The sequence below is a fragment of the Schistocerca piceifrons genome, chromosome 2 (genome assembly GCF_021461385.2).
Source record: "Schistocerca piceifrons isolate TAMUIC-IGC-003096 chromosome 2, iqSchPice1.1, whole genome shotgun sequence".
NCBI lineage: Eukaryota > Metazoa > Arthropoda > Insecta > Orthoptera > Acrididae > Schistocerca > Schistocerca piceifrons.
This window is the reverse complement of record NC_060139.1, coordinates 692482123-692505227: the sequence shown is the minus strand read 5'-3', so window position 1 is coordinate 692505227 and position 23105 is coordinate 692482123. Positions and strand designations below refer to the sequence as shown.

Genomic DNA, 23105 nt, shown 5'->3' with positions numbered 1-23105 from the left:
CTCTATGTCCATCTGCTCCTCCCCACTCTCTCTGTCCATCTATTCCTTCCCTCTCAGCTCATCTGCTACTTCCTCCTCTGTCCATTTCCTCCTCCCCTTCTGAGTCCATCTTCTTCTGCCCCCTCTATCTCCCTCTCACTCTTTTTATTTTCTCCTGCATTTCTCTGCCCATATCTTCCCCCCTCCCCCTCCCCCCTCTCTCTTTGCCTATGAATTCTTCCCTTTCTCTGTTCATTTCCTCCTCCTCTTCTCTCCATCTATCTCCTCCTCCACCCTCTTTTGGTCCATTCCATCCTCCAACCTCTCTCTGTCCATCTCCTCTTTCCTTCCTCTGTCCATCTTCTCCTCCTTCCTCTCTCTGTTCATTTCCCCATCCCCTCTCTCTGTCCATCGCCTCCTCCTTCAGAATGTGTCCACGTTCTCCTCCTCTCCCCCCCCCCCCCCTCTTTGCCTGTCCATCTCTTCCCACCCCTTCTCTCTCCACATTATCACCCCCACCCCAATAGTAGGTTGTTGATTTTTGCCCCCACAGTATTTCTTTCCAGATAGTAAGTTACACATGTAGCAAATTGGTTGAAACTGATCCATGGGTTCAGTGGAGTTTTTTACCAACTGCTTTGCCTGCAAACTATCAGTCACATATATTTCACATACATTTAGTATACTTCACACAAATTTATGCCATATTTTGCCTGTATCTCCAACCAATTTTATCCTGCAGTTTTGTTTTCACAAAGTTTATTGTTTATTATGTCATATCTCCTGATCTGTATGTCATACAATGATTTAATTTTGAAGGTAGATTCAGTGGCATGTGTGGATACTGGCTGTGAAATGTGTTGCAAATAGTGTTAGTAGCAAAGAAGCAGTAAATTTAAATGTCTTGCATGGTGTGGCAGCATTTAATGCATCTCAACTGTTTATGATGTCATACCCCCTGAACTATGTGACAGACAACAACATAGTTTTGGAGGTATATTCAGTGGTGTATGTGAATACTATTGACAAAGTGTGTCACAAATACAGTTTGTAGTAAAGAAGTAATAAGTGAGATCATTAAGCCTAATGCAGCAGTTTTATTTCATGTACTGCAAAAATATAGTGAGCAATAAGCTTTTTCCTTTTTACCTTCTTGTGGGGGTTATCAGTGAGAAAAAGTTTAAAGTTTGAAATTATGTGTAAACTTCATTGTAAGTCACCGAGTGCTCTTATTCTCAGATACTAGACGAATAAAGTCTGAGTATCCGTGTGTCATGGGCAGCACTTCTATCTCACCCATAACTCCTTTGATAGGTCAGTGATTCTCAAGCCATAGCAACTCTTTCCAGACAATAAGCGACATGTATACCAAATTTGGTTGAAACTGGTCCAGTAGTTTATGAATACATGTGGAACATAAATACATACATACATTTTTATAATATATATGGATTTAGGTCCTTAGACCTTTGCATCATGTGAATAATTTATTTATTTTATCTCTGAACTTGCTCTTTATTGTTAGTCCTCACTCTGGTTCTGTGCATTCTGTTTGAGTTCTCATCTGCTTTCTCCAAAAATTTTTATCATTTTGCACTTCTTTAAAGCATTCTGAACGAAATATTTCTGAAAGTTCTTTGTTTTGTTTTAATTATTCATGATCCACTTTCAGTTGTCATTTATTGCTATTCTCCTGTTTTCATGAACACTGCAGCTGTCACCTTTCCTTTAATGCTGTGAGCTTTCTTGAGCACATTTGGTAATCTTACAAAATGATCATGAACATTATTAATGTTTAAAAACTGAATAGAAAGGATGTCTCTCACTGCACTTGTCATCCAGTCAAACATTACTGAACTGAGTTTCATGATGACATTCAACTCAAGGTCATCTAATTATAATCCCAAACAAGTATAAAATTCTTAACATGACATGCAAGAGAGTTACATAGCAGTTGGCATGAATGTAATGGATTAAATTTAATTCTTTTGCAGAGTACACAGAGGATGGAGAAACGCGCAGCTTCCATACTAGGACCTTGGGAAGCGAATAATATGTGAAATCTTAAATTCTCACCACACTCAATTAGTAAAGATAATCAGCAACTGATTTTACTTCTATTAACATATTGTGACTGCTAATTTTTTTTAATTTTTTTATTTATTTATTTTTCATCTTTGAGCATTTTGCATGCTATAGATGTTAACAATTTGTACAGCTTGAACAATACAAATGATACATATAATAATAATACAGAAAACAGTTAGCTTTTCCCACAAACATAGAAGGAGTTTAAGTTACAATTTTAGATCTTCTTTTGCACAAACAAAATATTCCTCTGTGGCATATAAAGCCTTCTTTTTGTGTCAGTTTTGCAGAACATTTCTGAAGGATTTAAATGAGATAGTGTGTGCTTCTGGTAGCAGTGGATTGAACAGTCTGACTCAAAGGTATTTATAGTTCTTGTGAGTGTTGGTCAATCTTTTCTTTGTGACATATATTGTGACAATTAAATTATTGCCTTAATGTGTAGCTCTCTTGGTTTGTGTGGACTGTTGTGACTATCGCCTACTTTCTTGAAAAGCAGCCTACAAGATACATTGTTTTTGAAAATACATGGGAGTTGCCCCAAAGCGGCATGTTATGCGGCTATCAGGAAATGCATAATAGGAGCTGAGTATCATGTTTTCACTCACAAATGTTCAAAATTTCTGTAAAAGGTATATTAACATTACTCTAGATACTTTAGTGCACATAGAATCTGTGTGGAGTTTCCAGGTTATTTTGAAATCCAAGTGGACACCTAGAAGATTAATAGAAATACAATTGTTGTTGGTATTGTGTAAACTAAAAATTACATTTTCAGTTTAATTCTGGTTTACAGTTAATTCATTTCCTTTAAACTAGGTACTAGAAATTCTGAGGATGGCTTTGCTTTGTTCCCTTAGCCCCTCTACATTGTTTCCACTTGCAATGAAAGTGGTTTCATCAGCATACAGAACAGATTTACACGGCATGATACTAGGTAGGTCATCAATATATATTATAAACAATAAGGATCCCAGTATGGAGCCTTGAGGCACACCTCTTGAACATCTAAGAACCAAGAGCTCATACTATTAAAGTGTACCTTCTGCTTCCTATTATTAAGATACAATCCTATAAGAGTGAGTTCTGTATCTCTGATGTCATAGCACCTCAGTTTATCTATTACAGTCCAATTTTTCACAGAGTCAAATGCATTGCTCATGTCAATTAGTAGAGCATCAACATATGACTTTGCTTCAAAGGCAGTGAATATTGTTGAAACAACATTTTCAACAGCTTTCAGTGTAGATGAGTTTTCCCTGAAGTCGTACTGAGTGCTTGTCAGTGTTCTATTGCAGGTGAAATGTTTGCAAATTTTTTGGTACAGGCAATGTTCTTCTTTTTTTAAAAGTATTGGTACAAGAGAAATAGGACAGTAGTCATCAACAAATAACTTGTCTCCTTTCAGCAGGCTGGAAAAGAACAACTCATAAAAATCCAATTTATTAGCATGCCAAATGATCATAGTATAATGTCCACAATCATTTTAACAACAAAATTTAATAGACTGTACAAGTCTTCTGATTTTGAGTTGCTGAATTTTGGCATAGCTACAGCAATATAAGTGACAGCAATTTGTGTCCACTTGAATATAGATGCTGCAGGTTTGTTGTGCAGTACGAATAACTTTGCTTTTTTTCTAAATATTTATTAATGTCTGATTTATAGTTGTCGTTTTGTTGAGCTGGGTGTCCTTAGTTACCAGAATTAATAAAGAAATTATTCATTTTGTAGGGTGTGATGCTGATAGTACCACAAGTGGTTCTATTAGTATTACCCAGTTCTGACTAAAACAGGATTCTGACTGATTTTTCCTTTCCTCCAGCACTTAGTTATTCCTAGTTCACATCCACCCAGTTCTATTGAAAAAGAATGTAATTATTTTACAAATGGCCACCATTCTATTGTTCCTACTTCATAAATGGTATGCACAAATTCCTTTGCTGTACATAATAGTATCATTATTCTGCTGCTGTAGATATATTATTGTGTTCTCATCATCTTTAAAGTCTAAGGTGAAATAAGAGATGAAGAAAAGACCAAACTCTTTTGTGCTGTTACATAACATTTAGAAGTTTCCATATAAAAAACAGGAAACACTAGGTAGTGAGAAAAAAATTTAAAGTCCCTGTAAAATGATTAGCTCATAAACTTACCTTGAGGGGCTTGTTGTTTGGTGCCAGTGGTTTAATGGTTAAGTTCTTGCCTGAGGTGTATAAAATCTGATTTGAATCTGGACTCCACAAGGCACAGTAAACAGGGCAGTCAGTATGCATGACAGTTGACCTAAGCATTCCACTACGTGACCACACTTTAACTTGGCCATCTTCTCCAGCTTATTGGCATGAAATGGAAAATATATAGCTATCATGACTAATATGCATTCATACACATAAAAGTGTGATTAATCATAAAACTTCTTATTACATATCCAACACACGGAGTGTTCCATTTACCTTGACCACCCCACATAACTGTTTGCCCATAAGCAAAATAAATACTATATCAAGTTTATGTATAGCTACCTGGGGAACATTCACCAGCATGACTGTCTTTCTTGTAACTTTGTTTGCTATGCAAACATAATATATCTTTTTAAAAATACCCTATATTTTTTATTCGGTAATCCCCATCTTTTTCTCAAGACCTGTTCAAAAAGTATATCACAATGTACCATTCACATAAACATAACATTATCAAAAAGTTAACATAAATTGATTTTGATTCTCGTGCACTAGCACTCTGTACAGGTAACTGGGATAACACAACTTGTCCACTTGTTGGGGCTGATAGTAAACAAATAGAAACACAAGCAATGTGCAACCTGATCATTACTGTTCTACTAACTTATATTCCCCAATGAAGAGTAGCATTTCTATCATGTCTCCATTGGTGTTCACAGTACTTGTACAAACTTTCAAGTGAAGACATTTGACTGAATAAACAGTGTCCATTATTTCCCACCCCCACCACCTTACATCTTGCCCCTTTCAAGTCATTTACTCTATTTTCTTCCTCTCCTCCTACATTCATCTGCCTTGGCAACCACTCAAAAACAGTCAATGTTGACATGGCCAGCGTGTGTTGTTTGGTGATTGAATGATGATGATGGGTTTAAAGAGACTGAGTTATTAGCCTTTCATTGTACTGGAAATTCATGTAAAATATGTGAAATTTGAAAAGCAGGATCGTCAGCTCTAGGGTCTGTGACCTTGTTGTCATGGCTGAAAATGTCAAATGGTTAAAAGTGAGGTAAAACTCAGGCAGCTAAGAACCGTAGCTGGTCTCTGAAGAACACCCAAGAAGGATCATCGTAGTCAGTACAATTAAAATGAGGTGAGAAAATGAAGACTGTACAGATTAGAGTGCTAATTAGCTTAAACAGTTAAATAAATACAATATGCAATAAAAAATTTAAAATACATGAAACTTCAGTGGTGGAAAGTATCCTGAGGCCAGCCATGGCACACACCGCAGTGAGGAGTACTTCCCCCACATCCACCTCTGATCTGACACTGAACATTGAGGTGCATTTAATTCTTTATATAATCCGCTTCCCCTCAAGCAATTTATGTCTTTTTCAGCTGCTGTCTCGTCATCCACAAGTATCTGGAGTCGAGAGGTAGACAAGTCGATAGCTTGTCCCAGATCAGCCAGCAGGGCACACACTGTGAAAAAATGGGCTATTGTAAAGTGACTCCCATAGTTGCAATGGGGTCACTCCTCTTGACACACAGGAAACTTGTAGGTAAGTCTGATGTGGCTAAGACATAATCAGCAAAGTGAGATGGCATTTTTTGAGATGTTTGGAGAGAAGCATGCCATGCCTTGGTGGTACCCTCGATTGCCCTCGGCCTGTTTAGAGTTGTAGTAGCTTGTCGTTCATATCACAGATTTTCAAAATTTGGCATCACAGTGGCAGTTGTAGGTATGTGGCCAACACTCTGAGTTTAAGTTTGTCTATTGCGGTTGCCTCTTTAGCTAATTTGTCAGCAAGTTCATTTCCCAAAATACCCCTGTAGCTCGGTGTCCAGATGACTATTCTGGAGCTACAAGTCAGTTAACAGGTCTTAGCTGTCAGAAACCAAAACATTTCCAGGATAGCTCTGAAATACGACTTTTAAGCAGGTCATGGAGTCTCTACATATATGTGTTAGGCAGAGAATACTTCACCTGCCCCTTTGTGTGTGCAAATGTATAAACAAATCTGCTGTTGACTTTGATCCACTGTGCAGATGCTTGTTGAATTGGGCGAAACATGGAGATACTAAAGGAATTTACATTGGAAAAATGTGGTGTCAGCACATTCCTTAGGGTCATGGAAGAGGTCCATCCAAACTATAGGACTGGGCACACATCATGGTGGATACCGTGAGGCAACTCTATGTACACAGGTAGGAGGGCACAGTTGGAGGTCCTTGTGCTCAGACTCCAATCGTATCCCTGCTAGTCTATCCATTTTTGGGCAATTTGTAAATAGTCTGAACTGTTGGCTGTGAAACATCATCACATAAGATGGGTAGTGTAAAGGGACACCCTACTCTAACATTACCTTTCTTCAACAGAAGTTATCGATACCAAAAATACTTTCTACCTTTAAAACAGGTTAATATTATCTCAGCTGTTTAACTAAAAGAATTTCATATGATTTTGTATATGACATATTATATTTCAGTATAAAATGTATAAAAAGAAATTACTTATTTTCTTTGTTGCAATTGATATGTACTAGCTCTATACAGGATGTACATAAAGTCTGCCAACACTTTCAATTATATATTGCACAAGAACCAAACATTGTACAGATATCATACATATGTCATTTTGAAGAGAAATCCTGAAAGTTGTTTTTCATGTATACCACCGCAACATAGTTTGGTAATTCGCTGATAGTCAGCATTAGTCACAAACATGGCGAGTTCGTGTGAGGAGCAAGCTTTCTGTGTGTTGGAGTTTGATACAAACAAGTGTACTTCAGCTGTTCAATGGATGTTCAGAACCAAGTACGGTAAGAAGCCACCAACAAAGAAGGCCGTTTACCACTGGCACAACAAATTCTTTATGACGGTTTGCTTGTCTCCGGCAAAGAGAAGTGGATGTCCCAGTGTGAGTGAAGTGAATGTGGAGTGCGTAACGAGAGATTTGGACATGTTGCAGTAATGGCTGATGCCTCAAATGCAATCGGACTCTCCGCTCATCTTTCAGCAGGATGGGACTCCACCCCATTTTCATCATGAAGTTTGTGGGTACCTGAACATGGAGCTGCCGCATCAATGGATCAGCTGTGCTACAGAAGGGGACAGCTGTTTCATGAAATGGCCTCCCTGATCATCAGATCTCACTCTGTGTGACTTTTTTCTGTGGGGACACATTAAAGATCTGGTGTATGTACTGCCCTCACCATGTGATGTAGCAGAGCCCCAGGAGAGAATACCGGAAGTGACTGCCACAGCGACGATGCCATGCAAGGACGGGTATGCCAAGAGTTCGATTACCGTATTGACATTTGCTGGGTCACTCGTGGTTCACATATTGAATGTTTGTAATTAAAAAAATTAAAAAAAAACAGAGTTTCTCTTCAAAATGCAATATGAATGACATCTGTACAATGTTTAGTTCCTGTGCAATAAATAATTGAAAGTGTTCATGGACTTAATATACACCCCGTATATACAGTTAAAATTACCCTTCTTTTAGAAACATTGGAAATTATGAAATATTCGGCACACTTAAAATTCCTACTATTAATTGCACAAACTGATGCTGATTATTAAATTTAGTTCTGGATTCATTTACAAAATAATAATAGAAAGTCATTTGTGAAAAAAATTGTAAACTCTTTGGGAAATTGTTAGTACCACAGAATGAGGTAGTAGCGGGCATGTCTCTGATGTGATCAGACATGTTTTCAATTTTGGCAATAACAATGTAATTTTAGATTTAAAAGTGGAGAGTGTAAAAACAGTGCGATATAGAAAAATGTGATATAATAAAAATTACAGAAACAGAAATTACAGAACAGGCTTACTTCAGCATTATGATGTCATTTGTAACATACAATGTCAAAAATTTCAGCCTCAAGAACCATCCCTAGACTTGAAGAACTGGAGCCAACTACAAGAAAAGAAGATAAGTAAAAAAGTTTATTGTAAGTCTTACTACTCTTGAAGCTTATTAAAAGAGGCAATTTGGAAGAGAGTGACAATCAACAAGTGATGTGAGGGTGGGAAAGATTATAAGCATAGGTGTTGTCACGAATCAATTGACTGATAATGAAGTTTTGTCTGTTGCAGAAGAAGGGACAGTGATTTGTGTCATTTGCAGTTTATATATAAATGAATTTCCAATCACACAAAGAAAGAAGACTGAGAGCTGCCCAACAAAGTCGCATCAACAGTGACGAGGAACTACCAACGACAGACCAGATCAATTGAAAGAGAACTTTACAACTAGAACCAAGGACATCAAAAAGGAAAGATACATACAAACAATTTGAGAAATTAATTTGCTTGTGGACTCATATACTTGTTAACAAAATGAACAGAGATAATGGTGGTAGTGATGCAGACGTGAAAGATGTGGGATCTAGGCAGGACATGTTTGAGCCGAGTGAAAACGCAAGCAGCAAAGACAGTAAAAGCTGATATTTTGCATTAATTTTGGCAAAACTAGAGGAAATGAAGACAGATAACAAGAGCAAATTTAGTGTAGTTAATGAATAGTTAATAGAAAAATTTACTGCACTAAAAGGACAATTAAATGACCCAAAAATTGAAACCGGATAGGGTACAATACTAAATAGACTGACTAAGCAATCAGGTTTCAGAGTTAAAAAACAAGTTGTCAGAGAGTTTACAAGGTGTTGAATGAAAAAGTTGATGTCTTGGAAAATAAATTTATTGTTTTGGAAAATCTGCAGATCAGGAGAAGAATGTTAATCACCTTAGAGTTCAACAGAAGGCCGTAGAGGAAAAAATGGAACAAAACTTTAATAGCTAAGATCAAAACATTTTAAGTGTTGAAAACAATATGCACACTAATGTAAATGTTTTAGATCAAAAAATTTCAGCAGTTCAGGAAAATTGCATTCACAAAAATCTGTATTCAAGCAATGGTATAGTGTGGTCCAACATTCCTATCAAAAGTTTTCCATCAGCGGATTTTCTGCACCACTGTACAAATAGTTTTGTGTCAGGCATGGGTGACAATCAAAAAATTAAATTTGTTAAAAAATGTCTTGAAGCAAAGCTCTGTCTTGGATAAATTTAAATTTAAGTCAGTGGGAAACATATCAAAGTTTCGAGAAAAGTTTTTAAATAAATTTTGGTCAGAAGCTGAACAGGGGAGAATTAAAAGCGAATTTTTGAATGGTCCTAATTATAGGAATAGGGACAGTACTTTGATTGAGTTTTGTAAGAACCAACTTAAGAAATTAACAACCTTGACAAACTATTTGAAGAAATGACATTGATTGATGCACTCCAAAGGAGATTAAAGGAAAGGCTGCAGTGGGATTTAGTACACAGACCTGACAATCGTCTTGAACAATTTTTATGACATGTTGACAGGCTGGGTAGGGTAGTAGAAAGAAGTATGTACCATAACAATCGGAATGATAGAGATCACAATGTGAATAACTACAGAAACAGAGATAATGGTAACTTCTATCAGGGTCAAAATGTTAATAGCGACAGGAATTTTGAACATCAGCAGGACATCAATAATGGGGATAACCATGGGCAATTTAATAGAAGAAACAATCATAGAAGTAACTACTTGAGAAATGGCAGTCCGCCTCAATAAAGGTCCACAGTTTTTAGACGAGGAAACACAAAAAGCACAGGACCCCCAATTTACACTTGCAATTACACAATAAGTAATAACAGTGTTAATGATATGGCACAGGTATCTGAAGTTGAACAGAAAGAATATCAGGTTTTTCATTTATGTTTTGACCAAAAGTTTTGTGATACTATGTTTAATTATAGTGCTGTAGGTGCTAACCACAAACCAGAACATGAGAGTAGTGAGAATTTCAATGCAGTATGAACTAATAATTTCTTCTCTTGGTCAGAAAACAGTGTTATTTATGTATGTAAATCAGGTGATGACTGTATTGGAAGTGAACAAGGTGGTATTTTTTATGTAGATATGAATGAGAGCTGTAAAATAACTGAGGTTGGTAAGTCTGAGACTGATGGCTCACTGCAAATGAATGTAGGCGAGGTAAGTGACTTTGATGGAGATGAGACTTACATTGTTAATGATGTTGTTGATGAAGTAATTTTGGAAGAATACGATGATGATGATGACGACGATATGAGGTACTTGTGGAGTTTGAGAATAATGAAGTTTCAGAGTTATTTGTGAATGATGTTGACGATACAGATATGGTAAACGATATATGTGATGATGGAGGTGACAGTCATGGTATACCAGTCCAGTCAAAGTAGTTTTTCATTAATGTCATGCAGAGCAATGATCCAAACAGTAAACGTAAGTTATCTATGAGCCTGGAGGATAAAGGTGAAAACTTTTTGAAGTTTGTTTGGGACAAGATTGATGATAACATAGATAAATGTGCATTCTGGAATAAGTTATCTGTGGTTAGTCAAAATTTGTATCCGAATTGATGGAATGAAGTGAAAGAAGATCTAAGTAGGAAATATAATTTTTACATAAATATATTTTGTGGTCCTTCTGTGATAAGTAATGTTAGTTGTGTTATGGATAAGTGATGTTAAGTGTGTTATGGAATCCACTCACTGTGTTCAACCTTTATCTGACAAGATGAGTAACCAAAGTAATGCTATGATACCAGTAAAGTTGATAAAACCCTGTAAAGACAGTGTGGATGTAGCATTTGACGAAACAGAAGGTGATCTTTTACAAGAAGTGTCTAATAACAGAGATGATTCACATTTTGAGTGTCATTACATTAAGATTAAAATTAATCAGTGGGAAGGAAACTGTTTAATTGATACAGATACCCAGATTCGTGGCATATCGGAACAATTTAGAGACAAGATCAAGTACAGTAAGAATTTTGTGGAAATATTCATAGTAGGTGTAAAGATCAGAGGAGCTACAGGTAAGCAAAGCAAATTGGTAAAATTTCAGGTACTCCTAATGTTTAGTATAGAAGACAAAACCTTTGAACATGGATGCCTGGTGACCCCTACACTGTAAGAAAATATAACTCTCTGTATGGATTCGATAGTGAAAGTTGAGGCTTGTTTTGGATGGAGTGCGAAAAAATTGTTTATTTTGGAACATAAAAGTAATATTTATGTGAAAACTAATTTCTGTATTTCTGTGGGAAAAGTTGTAACTATTTGCAAAACATTGTGAACCAAGGGGAGTGCCACGTGTTTGATGATGATATAGATGTTGATGACACAGAGGATCAAGATTTTGAATGTGTAGTATATTCTAAAGTAAGGGAAGCTACGACTCTTAATGACCTACAAAAGGAACAACTTAGGAATTTGTTATTGGAATTCAGAAATGTGCTTAGTGAAAAACGAGGGAAAGTCAAATGCTATCAGTACATGATTTACCTTAGAAATCATCAACCTTTCTTTCTCATGCCATATAATATACCATTTTCAAAAAGGAAAGATGTAGAAAAAGAAAATCAGAAAACAGAAACATGGGGTGTAATTGAGAGAAGTAGGAGTGCTTACAATAATCCTTTAGTTGTGGTAATTAAGAGAAATGGTGGAGTGAGAATTGTTTTGAACTCTACACATCTTAATAAATTTCTTATTAGACAGAATAATGATCCTGAGAACATGGACGAGCTGTTACACAAATTTTATTATGTAAAATACATGATTAGTTTGGACTTGACCTCTGGATTTCACAAGATCCCACTAGAAATTAATTCTAGAAAGTGTACAGCATTTTTGAGTGTAGGTAAGTGTTTTCAATACTGTGTGGTGCCATTAAGGCTAAATGTATCTGTAGCTGAATTCATAAGAGCTCTGGATTCTATCTTGCGAAGTGAAGTGAGTTCAAAATTAATTGTTTATGTTGATGACCTTCTGGTCACTGAAAAGACTCTGGATCAACATTTGGATCTGTTAAGAGATGTGTTTTCAAAATTAGACTCAGGAGGTATGATTTTGAAAATAGCTAAGTGTAAATGTGGTGTGGAAGAAGTTAAATTTTTAGGACATGTTATATCGTAGAAAGGAACTGCACCTGATAAAGAGAAACTTGATGCTATTGCTAATTTTCCTACTCCTCGCAACAAAAAAAAGCTTAAGTCCTTTTTTTTGCATTCACTGGATTTTACAGAAAATTTTGTGGTAGCCAAGCTTTGAATGCTCTATGCTTGTGCGAACTTTTGAAAGAGAATACCATTTAGTGTTGGAATCAAGAGTGTCAGGATGCTTTCAATGAGATCAAAGGACAGTTGTGTCAAAGTCAGATATTGTTCAGACCAGATTTGTCTCTTCCTTTTCTGTATTATGACAGAGAATAGTGGCGTTGGTTTGGGTGCTCATTTATTTCTGGAGATTGAAGTTGAAGGTGTTATTGAACATAAATCTCTTGCATTAGTTTCAGGAGACTTAAGACTGACTCATAGGATTGAAAACTATGTTGGCCGGAACAGTGTATTGATACTTTAATTACTTATACACATGAGAGCTTTGGTCTTTGTGGATCAACCAAATTCACACAAAAGATTCAAGAAAACATGTATTTTTATAACATAGGAAGGAGAGCCAAGAAGAAGATTGCCAGCTGTGACAGATGTCAAAGAGGTAAGTAACCAAACAAGCAGAGGCCAAATACTAACCTAGATCTCATGTCTGTAGCTCTTTATGGGCCTTTGCCTTAGTGCAAGAATGGATTCTGTTATGTTTTTGTGGTGTTTGATGTATTTTCAAAATTCATAAAGCTGTTTCTTCCTAAGAAAGCTACCAGTAAGCACATCATCTCTAAGTTTGAAAAAGCATATTTTCATCAGGTGGGTACTCCTAAAGTGATTTTATCTGATAATGGTTCTCAGTTTAAATCACAAGCTTGGAAAGGTTTCGTTGATCACACCAAAATAAGGCACATCCTAATCTTGGTGTGCCATCCTTCGAGCAAACCTGCAGAAAGATACATGAGAGGCATTGGAAGGCTGTTTAGAACATATTATAGCAGGAATCATACCAGTTGGATAGATTATGTCAGTGATTTTGAAGATATTATGAACAGCTTACAACATTCTTCAACAAGTTTTTCACCATTTGAAATCGTGTTTAATCGCAGACCAGCTAACATTATTTCTGAGAATACTGAGTTTCCACCATGTAAAATTCTGTCACCACATGACAGGGAAGAGTGTGTTAGGGAAATGATGAAAAAACAGGGGGATAGGAGAAAGCAGAGACATGATGGTAAAGGCAGATTTTCTAAGTCTGAGGTAGGAGATCTTGTGACGGTGAAAGCCAAAGAAAAATCCAAAGTGTTAACATCTGAGATAAATTTTTTTTCGATATTTATATTGGACCATTCGAAATTCTTGAAAATCCACATCCTAATGCATACAGGCTCGTGTATCCTAAATCTAAGAAGATGTTTGGATTATGCAATATCACTAAACTGAAAGCATTTACACATGATCCATAAGTACCTATTTTTTTCCATTGTGATGAATTTAATATGTAAGATGATGTGATTTCCAGAGTACTGTCTCATCTATTGACTGAGTTTAAATGTATTTGCAGATTTCCATGACTGTATGATTGGTTTTGTTTGTCATGAATTTAGTATGTAAGAAGATTTCCACGACTGTATGATTGGTTTTGTTTGTCATGAATTTAGTATGTAAGATGATGTAAATTTTAAAGTTCTGTCTTATCTATTGACTGAGTTAAAATCTATGATACACTACATAATTATGCTCTGTAATAGATTTGTGCTTCAGAATTTGATACACATATGCCATGAGACAAAATAAGTATATCCTTTTGCAATTTTGAAATGGGATGATGTTCATATTTTGTACTGAAAAAATTAGGAATAGTATCTTAGTGTATCTGTGTGTATCACCTTGTTAGTTCATTTTTTCTTTCATTGCATTTAACTCTATTTATTAATGTTTAAAATGTGAATGCTTTTTAATCCTATCTGATGTAAATCCTACATAATTGCTTTTGCAATATAAATAGGGAGAGCATATGCCGTGTGATGTGAAGAAGGTATTCAACATCATATTTGTATTGTATTGTATTGCATTAAACTGGGGACCTATAAATGACAGAGAAGCTTTTTCCCGCTGTAGCCCTCAGTAGTTCACAACCCCACAACAAGCCACAGCAGCCCACCCATCCACCGCCACCCCACTCCGAACCCAGGGTTATTGTGTGGTGTGGCCCCCGTTGACCCCCCAACCACACAACTGCCCCCCCCCCCCCGGTACACATACATGGAAATGGTGCACAACAATCGCCGACACAATGAAACTGAGGGGGAATAAGGGGAACCAGTCTGCATTTGCCAAGGTAGATGGAAAACTGTCTTGAAAACCATCCACAGGCAGACCTGCACACTGCACCTAGACGCTAATTCGCCTGGCGGATTTGTGCCAGGGACTGGCTCACCTTCCCGTTTGGGAAGCAGCGCGTTAGACCGTGTGGCTATCTGGGCGGGCTAAATCACATTTAGTACACAAAATAATGTTTCAGGATTTGATGTGAATGCTAGACAGGAAGTTACCTGTCCATTGGAGTGTGTGATGAGAACTCTAGGGAGCAAACTGAGAGATGTGGGTGTATCCACTCCCCACACTGCTGTATGGCTGTACCCTGCTGGACCAGTCAAATTACAAGAGATTTTAGGTGCTGGGTAATGTACTCAAGCATCTGTCACCTACATCAGTATTGTGACTGAGATTTGTAAATTGTTAGCCAAGACTGTCAAGTAGGGGCATTGACTTCCCAATACATAATGTAACTTTAAATCACTTTTTTTTTATCAACTGTAAATGAGTCTTATAGGCCTTCGTGAATGTGGGTTAGTTTGTATGGACAATTGGCAAATAGTGTGGAAGACATCTACTAGTATAGACAATATAACAAGATGTATACATGTGTGCTTCCATACACTGATTTTGGTCCTCAAGCTACTTCATTATGTCATCATTCAAAGCACATTAGGTGTCCTTCTCCAAATGGCCTGCACTCTTGTAAAAGTTTATAGAACAAGGAGGTCAAACCACAAGAGTATATGTAACTATGCCAAAAAGGTTGAAGGAAAGGTGAAATGGGCTAAAACTGATGATTGTCCAGATAATAACTAAGATGTCAATGTTAAAGTCTGACTAGGTTTAAGACTCCTTTTAGACACCTCTTATGACAGACAAATAATTATTGTAGGTCTATTCTAGTCCACAACACCACAGGAGGAGTTGTATGGGTATGTGTGAAATGCTGGGCTTAAACTTTAGAAACAGCCTCTCACTGAAAGCTAAAGAAATTGACTGAACACATGTTTATGTGCCCTGCATCGATGACATATCCTTACTTTTGTTTAATGTACTGACAAAATAGTCCAACATTTTGATGAAACCAATGTAAATGAATAGAGTTTGATTCAAAATTGTGTATACAAAATGGTATCCCCCTCCGTCCACCCTTAAGTTAGCCAGTCCATTGTTTCCAGTAGCCATAACCCTTCCAATAATCCAATAAATTAATAAAAACTATAAAAAGAATGACTTTAACAAAACTCATTTTATCTGCTAACAGAATTCTATATGATAATGCTAAACAAAGAGAAATTTATACATAATGATCAGCCTATATAAATTCAATACATTTTTTTCTATTAGAACTGTTTAATTGAGCAATGTACAGTACAATGGCTGTAAGTTCACAGAAAACATAAGATGATCCAAAAACCATATGTATAATACCAACTGTTTTAATAGTATTATGAAATGACATTAAGTTTTGAATAGATTAGTATAATTACTATTATTATTTATTATATATTTGAATCATAATATATGATCTATAGAAAAAATAACAGTGACTATCTATTTGACAAGTTTCAAGCACAGTGTAGTTGCTGAGACCATGTAATTCAGAGGGAGATTCAGTTACCTGTTAGAAGCCCTGCACCATCATAGCTCCAACGAGCACTAAAAATGGCTCCTTTGTGAGCATCAACTGATTTCTCTATTCTTCCATTTTTGTTGACCAAATGGAATTTACCTGGAAAAAAATAAAATATATTGATGCTAATAGAATTATATATGGTACCAATATGAACCATAATCATAATGGAAGTATTAGAATATTATAATGTTAGTAGGGATTTATGAAAAACATTTCAGCAAATTAATATATTTGGCATGAAGTCCCTGAGGTAATTAGTCATCCACATAGGGGTTGGAAATCAGAAATGATATGCTGATTCTGGCATCTCAAGAATTTAAATACAGTATTCCAAAATACCTGTTTATTAACATAAAGTACAAGTTATTTTAGAAAGATTCATCTGATTGCACAAGATTATATCTTTTACACGAATGAAGATAGAAACTTTGGGTGGATTTCAACTTATGCATAGGACAATAAAGTTTTTATTTTCAAAAGAACCATTTGATTTTACAAGGTCATGTATTTTACATGTGCAGAGGTACAAACTTGGAGTACTATTTACAATTATGTTTAGGATCATAGTTTTCATTTGCTTTTCACAAATGTTCAATCTGTTGTCCAATGGACGCATGATGAACAACCAAATGTCAGTAAGACTCATTCCATACTTTTACAAGCATGTCTGGAGTTACTGTATTTACTGTTGTTGCTATGCAGCATCACAATTAACCCAAAACTGTTGGAAAAAGAGGCACATAGATGGAGAAATTCACAACATCCTCTCTCTCACCCCTCCCCACTCAAAAAAAGTACTGTGAGATTGGATGACTTGGAGCCGTCCTAAAGAAAAATGAAATTTTTGGTATGATCTCACAACTGTGGAAGAAGCCAGATCTCCAACATGAGAAATGGTTAATTCCCAGCTGGCAAGATGAATGTACTTCTATGGCCTACACGCAAAAATTCTGCTAAATCAATTCTACCTCTTGAGCAAGCATTCAGGGCCAGCTTGTGGATTTCCACTTACAGAAAAAAAGTGTCTTGAAACTACTGTTGCCATTGTTGAATGGTTTGAGCTCTGAATGTATAGTTCTGTACTCTTAAGACAAATTATGCTGCACTGGTGGACAGGGTGCCAAGGTAAACGTTTAGACTCGATACATCACTAACAGTCAAACCTCAGTTTCCATTTTCATTCATGTAGAAAATAGTGTCTCATGAAATCAGATGAATCTTTTAGAAATGCCAGAATAATTCTGACTGGGGTCAATCAGAACAGACTCAAAACACAAAAAGCAAAGCAGAATTTTACTATGCCATGACATACTGTACCATGTGTTCACTGCCCCAGTTGTTTTTATTTGCTTCTATACGAAGTCTCGTAGCCTCCAGCAACTGTGTGCTTTCTCTGTTACTCATCATCTCTGTGTTGCCATGTTATATTATAGATGTCACCAAAATAATTGTACAAGTACTTTATAAACAAAAATTTCATAAAATAATATTACATAAACAATCCTCTTGTGTCCATTTTCAAATGGTTACATAATTATGTTGCGTCTCACAATCATATTTACACTAAACAATACATTAAATGTTCAGATTTAAATAATGACTTCATCCAGTTCATCATACAAGGAAGTCTCCACTGGATGTAGTTCCTGTAAAGAAACTTTTAAGGAATCATTGACTGCTCCACAATAGGTGCCAAATAAAGTTATGTTTGGCTGTCAGAAAAACAATGTGTGCAGGCTTCAATGAGTACCGTAACACAATCATGTCAAAAGACTTTTGACAAAACCTAAAGAAATTCTGGTAATATGTGAAGGCCATCAGTGGTACCAAAGTAAGTGTCCAGACACCTACAGATAACACTAGAACCAAATATAAGAGTAGCAAAGTGAAATCAGAAATGCTGAACTTCATTTTCAAATATTCCGTCACAAATGAAATTCAAGGAGAACTGTCCCAGTCCATTGTTCACAACATTCCAAAGATGAGTAATGTAGTGTCACAGACACTGGGAAACAACTGTAATAAAAAATAATGAAGAAATCTTGAGGGTCTGATGGGAATCCTATTAGATTCTATACAGAATTTGCAGCTTAGTAAGCCAGTTTTATAGCCTTGATTTATCGCAGATCCCTCAAACAAAAAACTGTGCCCAGTAGTTAGAGGGAAACACAGGTTACACCCATCTACAAGGATACCAGAAGTAAGCCACCAGAGTACTGTTCAGTATCATTGACATCCATCTGTTCTAGAATCTTAGAACTTATTCTAAGCACAATAAGATATCTTGAACACAGTTACCTCCTCCAAGCCAACCAGTATGGATTACGTGAACATCATTTGCACAAAACCCAAAGCTCACTTTTTTCTAACATCACATTCTTAAATCCAGGGGCCGAGGCAATCAGGTGGGTGCAATATTTCTTGAGTTATATACAGCACTTGACTCAGTACCACACCAATGCTTATTTACAAAAATATGATCATACAGGGTCATCATCATCATCATCATCATCATTATTCAACAGTTCCAGTTTCCTGGGTACTGGTAATGAGCCTCTTCCACTTTGTCCTGTCCAAATACACCTGTTCACGAAGAACATCATCCACTGTCCATCCTCTGGTCACTATATCAGCCATAATCAAGTCCATCCATAGGGTTTGAGGTCTTCCTTGAAGTCTTTTCCTTCCAAATGTCTTCCCAAATTTATTTTGGCTGTTCTAGTTGGCTTCATTCTCATCACATGCCTGTATTATCGAAATCTAGATGCGTCAATTCAGTCTAATAGGGATGTCTTTATTCCGGCTTCTTTCCTCACCTCCTCATTCCTTAACTTGTCCATCTTCGTCTTCTGGATGGTGGATCAAAGAAATTTCATCTCTGATGCTTGCATCCTATCATACAGGGTATCAAATGAAATATGTGACTACATTGGGCTCTTCTTAGTAGGGATGATGAATGTCTTAATTTGGATGGAAAGTCATTGACAGTTGTAGAAGTAACTTCTGGCATGCCCCAGGTAAGTGTGTTAGAATACTTGCTGTTCATGTTAATAACCTCACAGACAAAGATAATAATAATAATAATAATAATAATAAGGTCATTTTTTTCAGATGATACAGTACTGTCTGAAGAAATCTGCACAAATATCCTGTCAGGTTTTTATAAGATTTCAGGGCAGTGCAGAAATTGGCAACTCATTCTGTGTGTTCAAACTGTAAAATTGTGTGCTCCACAAAACAAAACAAAAAATATATTATCAACAGCAGTAAGTCATAGTTGGTATTAGTCAACTAATACAAATACCTGAGTGTAAAAAGTTCTAGGATATGAAAGTCAACGATCACATAGGCTCAGTCATGGATAAAGAAGGTGGCAAGGTGGCAGATTTCAGTTCACTCATAGTATACTAGAGAACTGCAATCAATCTACAAAGAAGACTGCTTACAAACCACTCATGTGACTCATCGTAGAATACAGCTCAAGTATGTGGGGTCCTGTACTAGATATGGCTAACAAGGGATATTGAACTTATACAAAGAAAGGCAATACAAATGGTCTCAAGTTTGTCTTAACTATAAGACATCATCATGGAAATGCTGTAAACCCTAAAGTAGCACACACTAGAAGACAGACACCAAGTATTCGACAAAAGTCTAGGAACTAGCTTTAAGAGATGAATCTAAGAACATAAATCAAACACCCTCATACAGTTCTCCTAGTGATCATAAAGACAAAGTTTGCCTCATTAGAATTCATGGATTGGCATATAAGCAATCATTCCTCCATTATTTTATCCATGATGGTTTAAGAACGCTGTACCTGCTGAAATAACGTACAGGAATGCAGCAGAGTGATGTTGATGAGAACCACTGATATTTCAACAGGAGCAAACCCTGCCATTTTAAGGCATAACTACAGCAAGTAAGTGCTGTACAAGGGAATTTAAAACCTCAGTTTTCAGAGAAACTGCAGAAAGGGAACACACATACACATAACATCGTGCCACTGATAGCGATATTCATAATGAATGGATGACTTAGAGTTAAATCTGTCTCTCTGTTTTTTGAAAAGGGAAAGAGCAGGATTCCCTGCAGAATTTAAACAAAACCACTATCTCTATTTATAATATTACTTGCTAATTTTATTTCAGCTCCATCCTTAATACACTATCCCAATACTTGCAAGTGCATGCCAGAGTCTCCATGTTGTTATATTTCATAGGATGACCGATACCAATATAGTGATCTGCAATGGGTGTTGTAATCGTGTGTGACTCTTAAGCCCAGTACAGTTGTCCTCCTCAGTCCTCATACTCTGACCAATATACAATACGTCACACCTACAGGGTATGTGATAGACACATGCCTTATGCAAATCCAGATCATCCTTTACAGAAACCACAAGATGGTAGATGGTGGTCGAAAAATACATATCACATCATATTTCTGCAAAATGCAACCAGTCCTGTTTGAAATGCTCCCTGTGTAAGACAAAGTGGCCGTAGACTTTGGTGTGACCTCAGTATTTTCATCACTCACCAGGTGCACAGTTGGCTGACAGCACAGTGCACATCTGACCTGTCTTTCACTACAATGGTTCTGGTGAAAGGTGACTTTGAGATGGGCTAACTCAGCTGACAACTCTCAGTGTCCAAGATGACATGGGCCCTGTGAACCAAAGTATGAAGTACCTCTTCACATTGAGCCAGATGGTGATAAATATTAGCCTGCGGATGCAAGTCAGTGTGAGTAGGCTTCTTGTAAATGACATGACCCAATGTACCACCAACCTTCCTCCTGACCAACACATCAAAGGAGGCAAGAGAGCCATCCTTTTCCACGTCCATCAAGAAATAAATATTTGGGTGCCCATGAACAGCAAAGGTCCTGATTTAGAGGCTTGGTCCAGCACAGAGTTTTAGACTGCGAAGAAGTTTCTTACCAGCACATACTCCACCACAGAGTGAAATTTTATTCTGGAATCACACCCCAGGCTGTGGCTAAGCCATGTCTCTATGATATCCTTTCTTCTATGAGTGTTAGTCTTGCAAGTTTTGCAGGAGAGCTTCTGTGAAGTTTGGAAGGTAGGAGGAAAGGTACTGGTGGAAGTAAAGTTGTGAAAATGGGTTGCCAGTCATATTTGGGTAGCTCAGTTGGTAAAGCACCTACCTGCAAAAGGAAAAGGTCCTGAGTTTGTATTCTGGCCTGGCACTCTGGTGTAAACTGTCATGAATTTTTGCATATTGTTGATTTTAGCTCACACACTGCAGTTAATGAAATGTAGGTAAGATAGTAAAATTTTACTTAAAACTGAGAGCTGAAGGCTGTCTCATTCCATTCTCAAATTATTGGGTTTTATATACAAATGATGGCTGCATGAGACTTGCCCATTCACGTCCTTGCACATCATGAATCATGTAGTCACAACAATGGTTGTATTTTATAAACAATTCATGATCCTGAAACAAGGTTTTCTGCAAATGACAGCATGCAATGAGGCACATAATTTGTACAATAAATGCTAAACACATTTTAATTCACCAATGTTTGGAAGGAACTCGTCTGCAGCAATGACGGGTTGGCAACTCAGGACACTTTCAGACATCCATAGCATTGCAGAAAGACCCAAGTGGTGCATGTATACACATCCACAGCACATGGGAAACAGTGTAGTGGGATGTGTACACAGAGCAGTGAAAGGATTAAGGAAGCAGTTGAAATTAAATCAGCAAGTAACCTTATAAATAGAGATGGTGGTTTTTGTTTAAATTCTGCATGGAACCTTGCCCGTTTCCTTGTCAAAAAAAATTGAGGGACACAATTAATACTATTGCACCTATTGATTACTAATTTCACTATCAATAACTTCTGACTTTGGTCATCTTTGATTTGTGATGACACTAGTGTTTACAGTGTGCACATGTGTGTGTTTTCCCTTTCAGGGGTTTCTCTGAAAACTGAGGTTTTAAATTCCCTTGCACAGCACTCACTCACTGCAGTTATGCCTTGAAAATGGAAGGTGTACCCCTGTCCAAACATCAGCAGTTGCTGATGACATCATCCAGCTGCATTCCAGAAAGTTACCTGAACACTGTCTATGGCGGGGGAACTCAAGTCTCAACACTGTAGCTGTTTTGTAAATATCACCGGAGGAAAAGCTGCAACCAGACAGACTTTTTATGAATGATTAGTTTCACTATAAATGGTAAAAGGAATCAAAAGTGCAGCTCGTTATAGTCCTCCCGTCCCCCTCCTACTGGAAAACATGCTTTCCATCATGCTCGACAAGTGAATGGAATGGGAAGAGGGTTTGGTACAATGGGAGTACCCTCTGGCATGCTCTTCAAAGCAGTTTTCAGAGAATAGATGTAGATCTCCTGTTTACAACATAGCCCAAAATATTGGACTCAGTTGACGTGCAGCAGGGAATCAGTGATCATTAGGTCATTCTGACTGTGAGTGTAAATATAATTGTAAAGGAAGATGTATCTGCTTAGAAAGTGATATAAGAATTAGATTTCAGATTACCTGAGCAGTCAACATGAAACATTCATCTCTGAGACTGACAATGTTGAGTATAAATGGGCAACGTTTAAAGAGTACTCAACAAAATGCATTAAATAGGTACGTGACAACCAAATATGTGACGTCAGGTTGAGTATAAATGGGCAACGTTTAAAGAGTACTCAACAAAATGCATTAAATAGGTACGTGACAACCAAATATGTGACGTCAGGAAAGACCCATCGTGGTTCAAAAGCCATGTTATAAAGCTGCTCTTGAAGCAAATAGAACTCCACCACAGATTTAAAGGTAACCAAAGCCTCATAGCCAAATTAAAACTGAATAAAGCCAAAATTAGCATAAAGAGAGCCACGTGTGAAGGATTCACCAAATTCAAAGATACAAATTTGTCTG

The 23105-nt window shown here is 36.9% G+C and overlaps 1 protein-coding gene across 1 annotated transcript in view; it reads right to left on the bottom strand.

The window, feature by feature from the left end:
• The window catches only part of LOC124777183 (intraflagellar transport protein 80 homolog), a 430351-nt gene that overhangs the window by 357918 nt on the left and 49328 nt on the right, over positions 1 to 23105 (bottom strand). The window contains exons 3-4 of the mRNA XM_047252496.1: positions 16173 to 16283; positions 4224 to 4402 (exon numbers count right to left, since the gene is read on the bottom strand). Coding sequence (XP_047108452.1) covers positions 4224 to 4402; positions 16173 to 16283 — 290 coding nt within the window. The remainder of the gene's footprint in view (positions 1 to 4223; positions 4403 to 16172; positions 16284 to 23105) is intronic.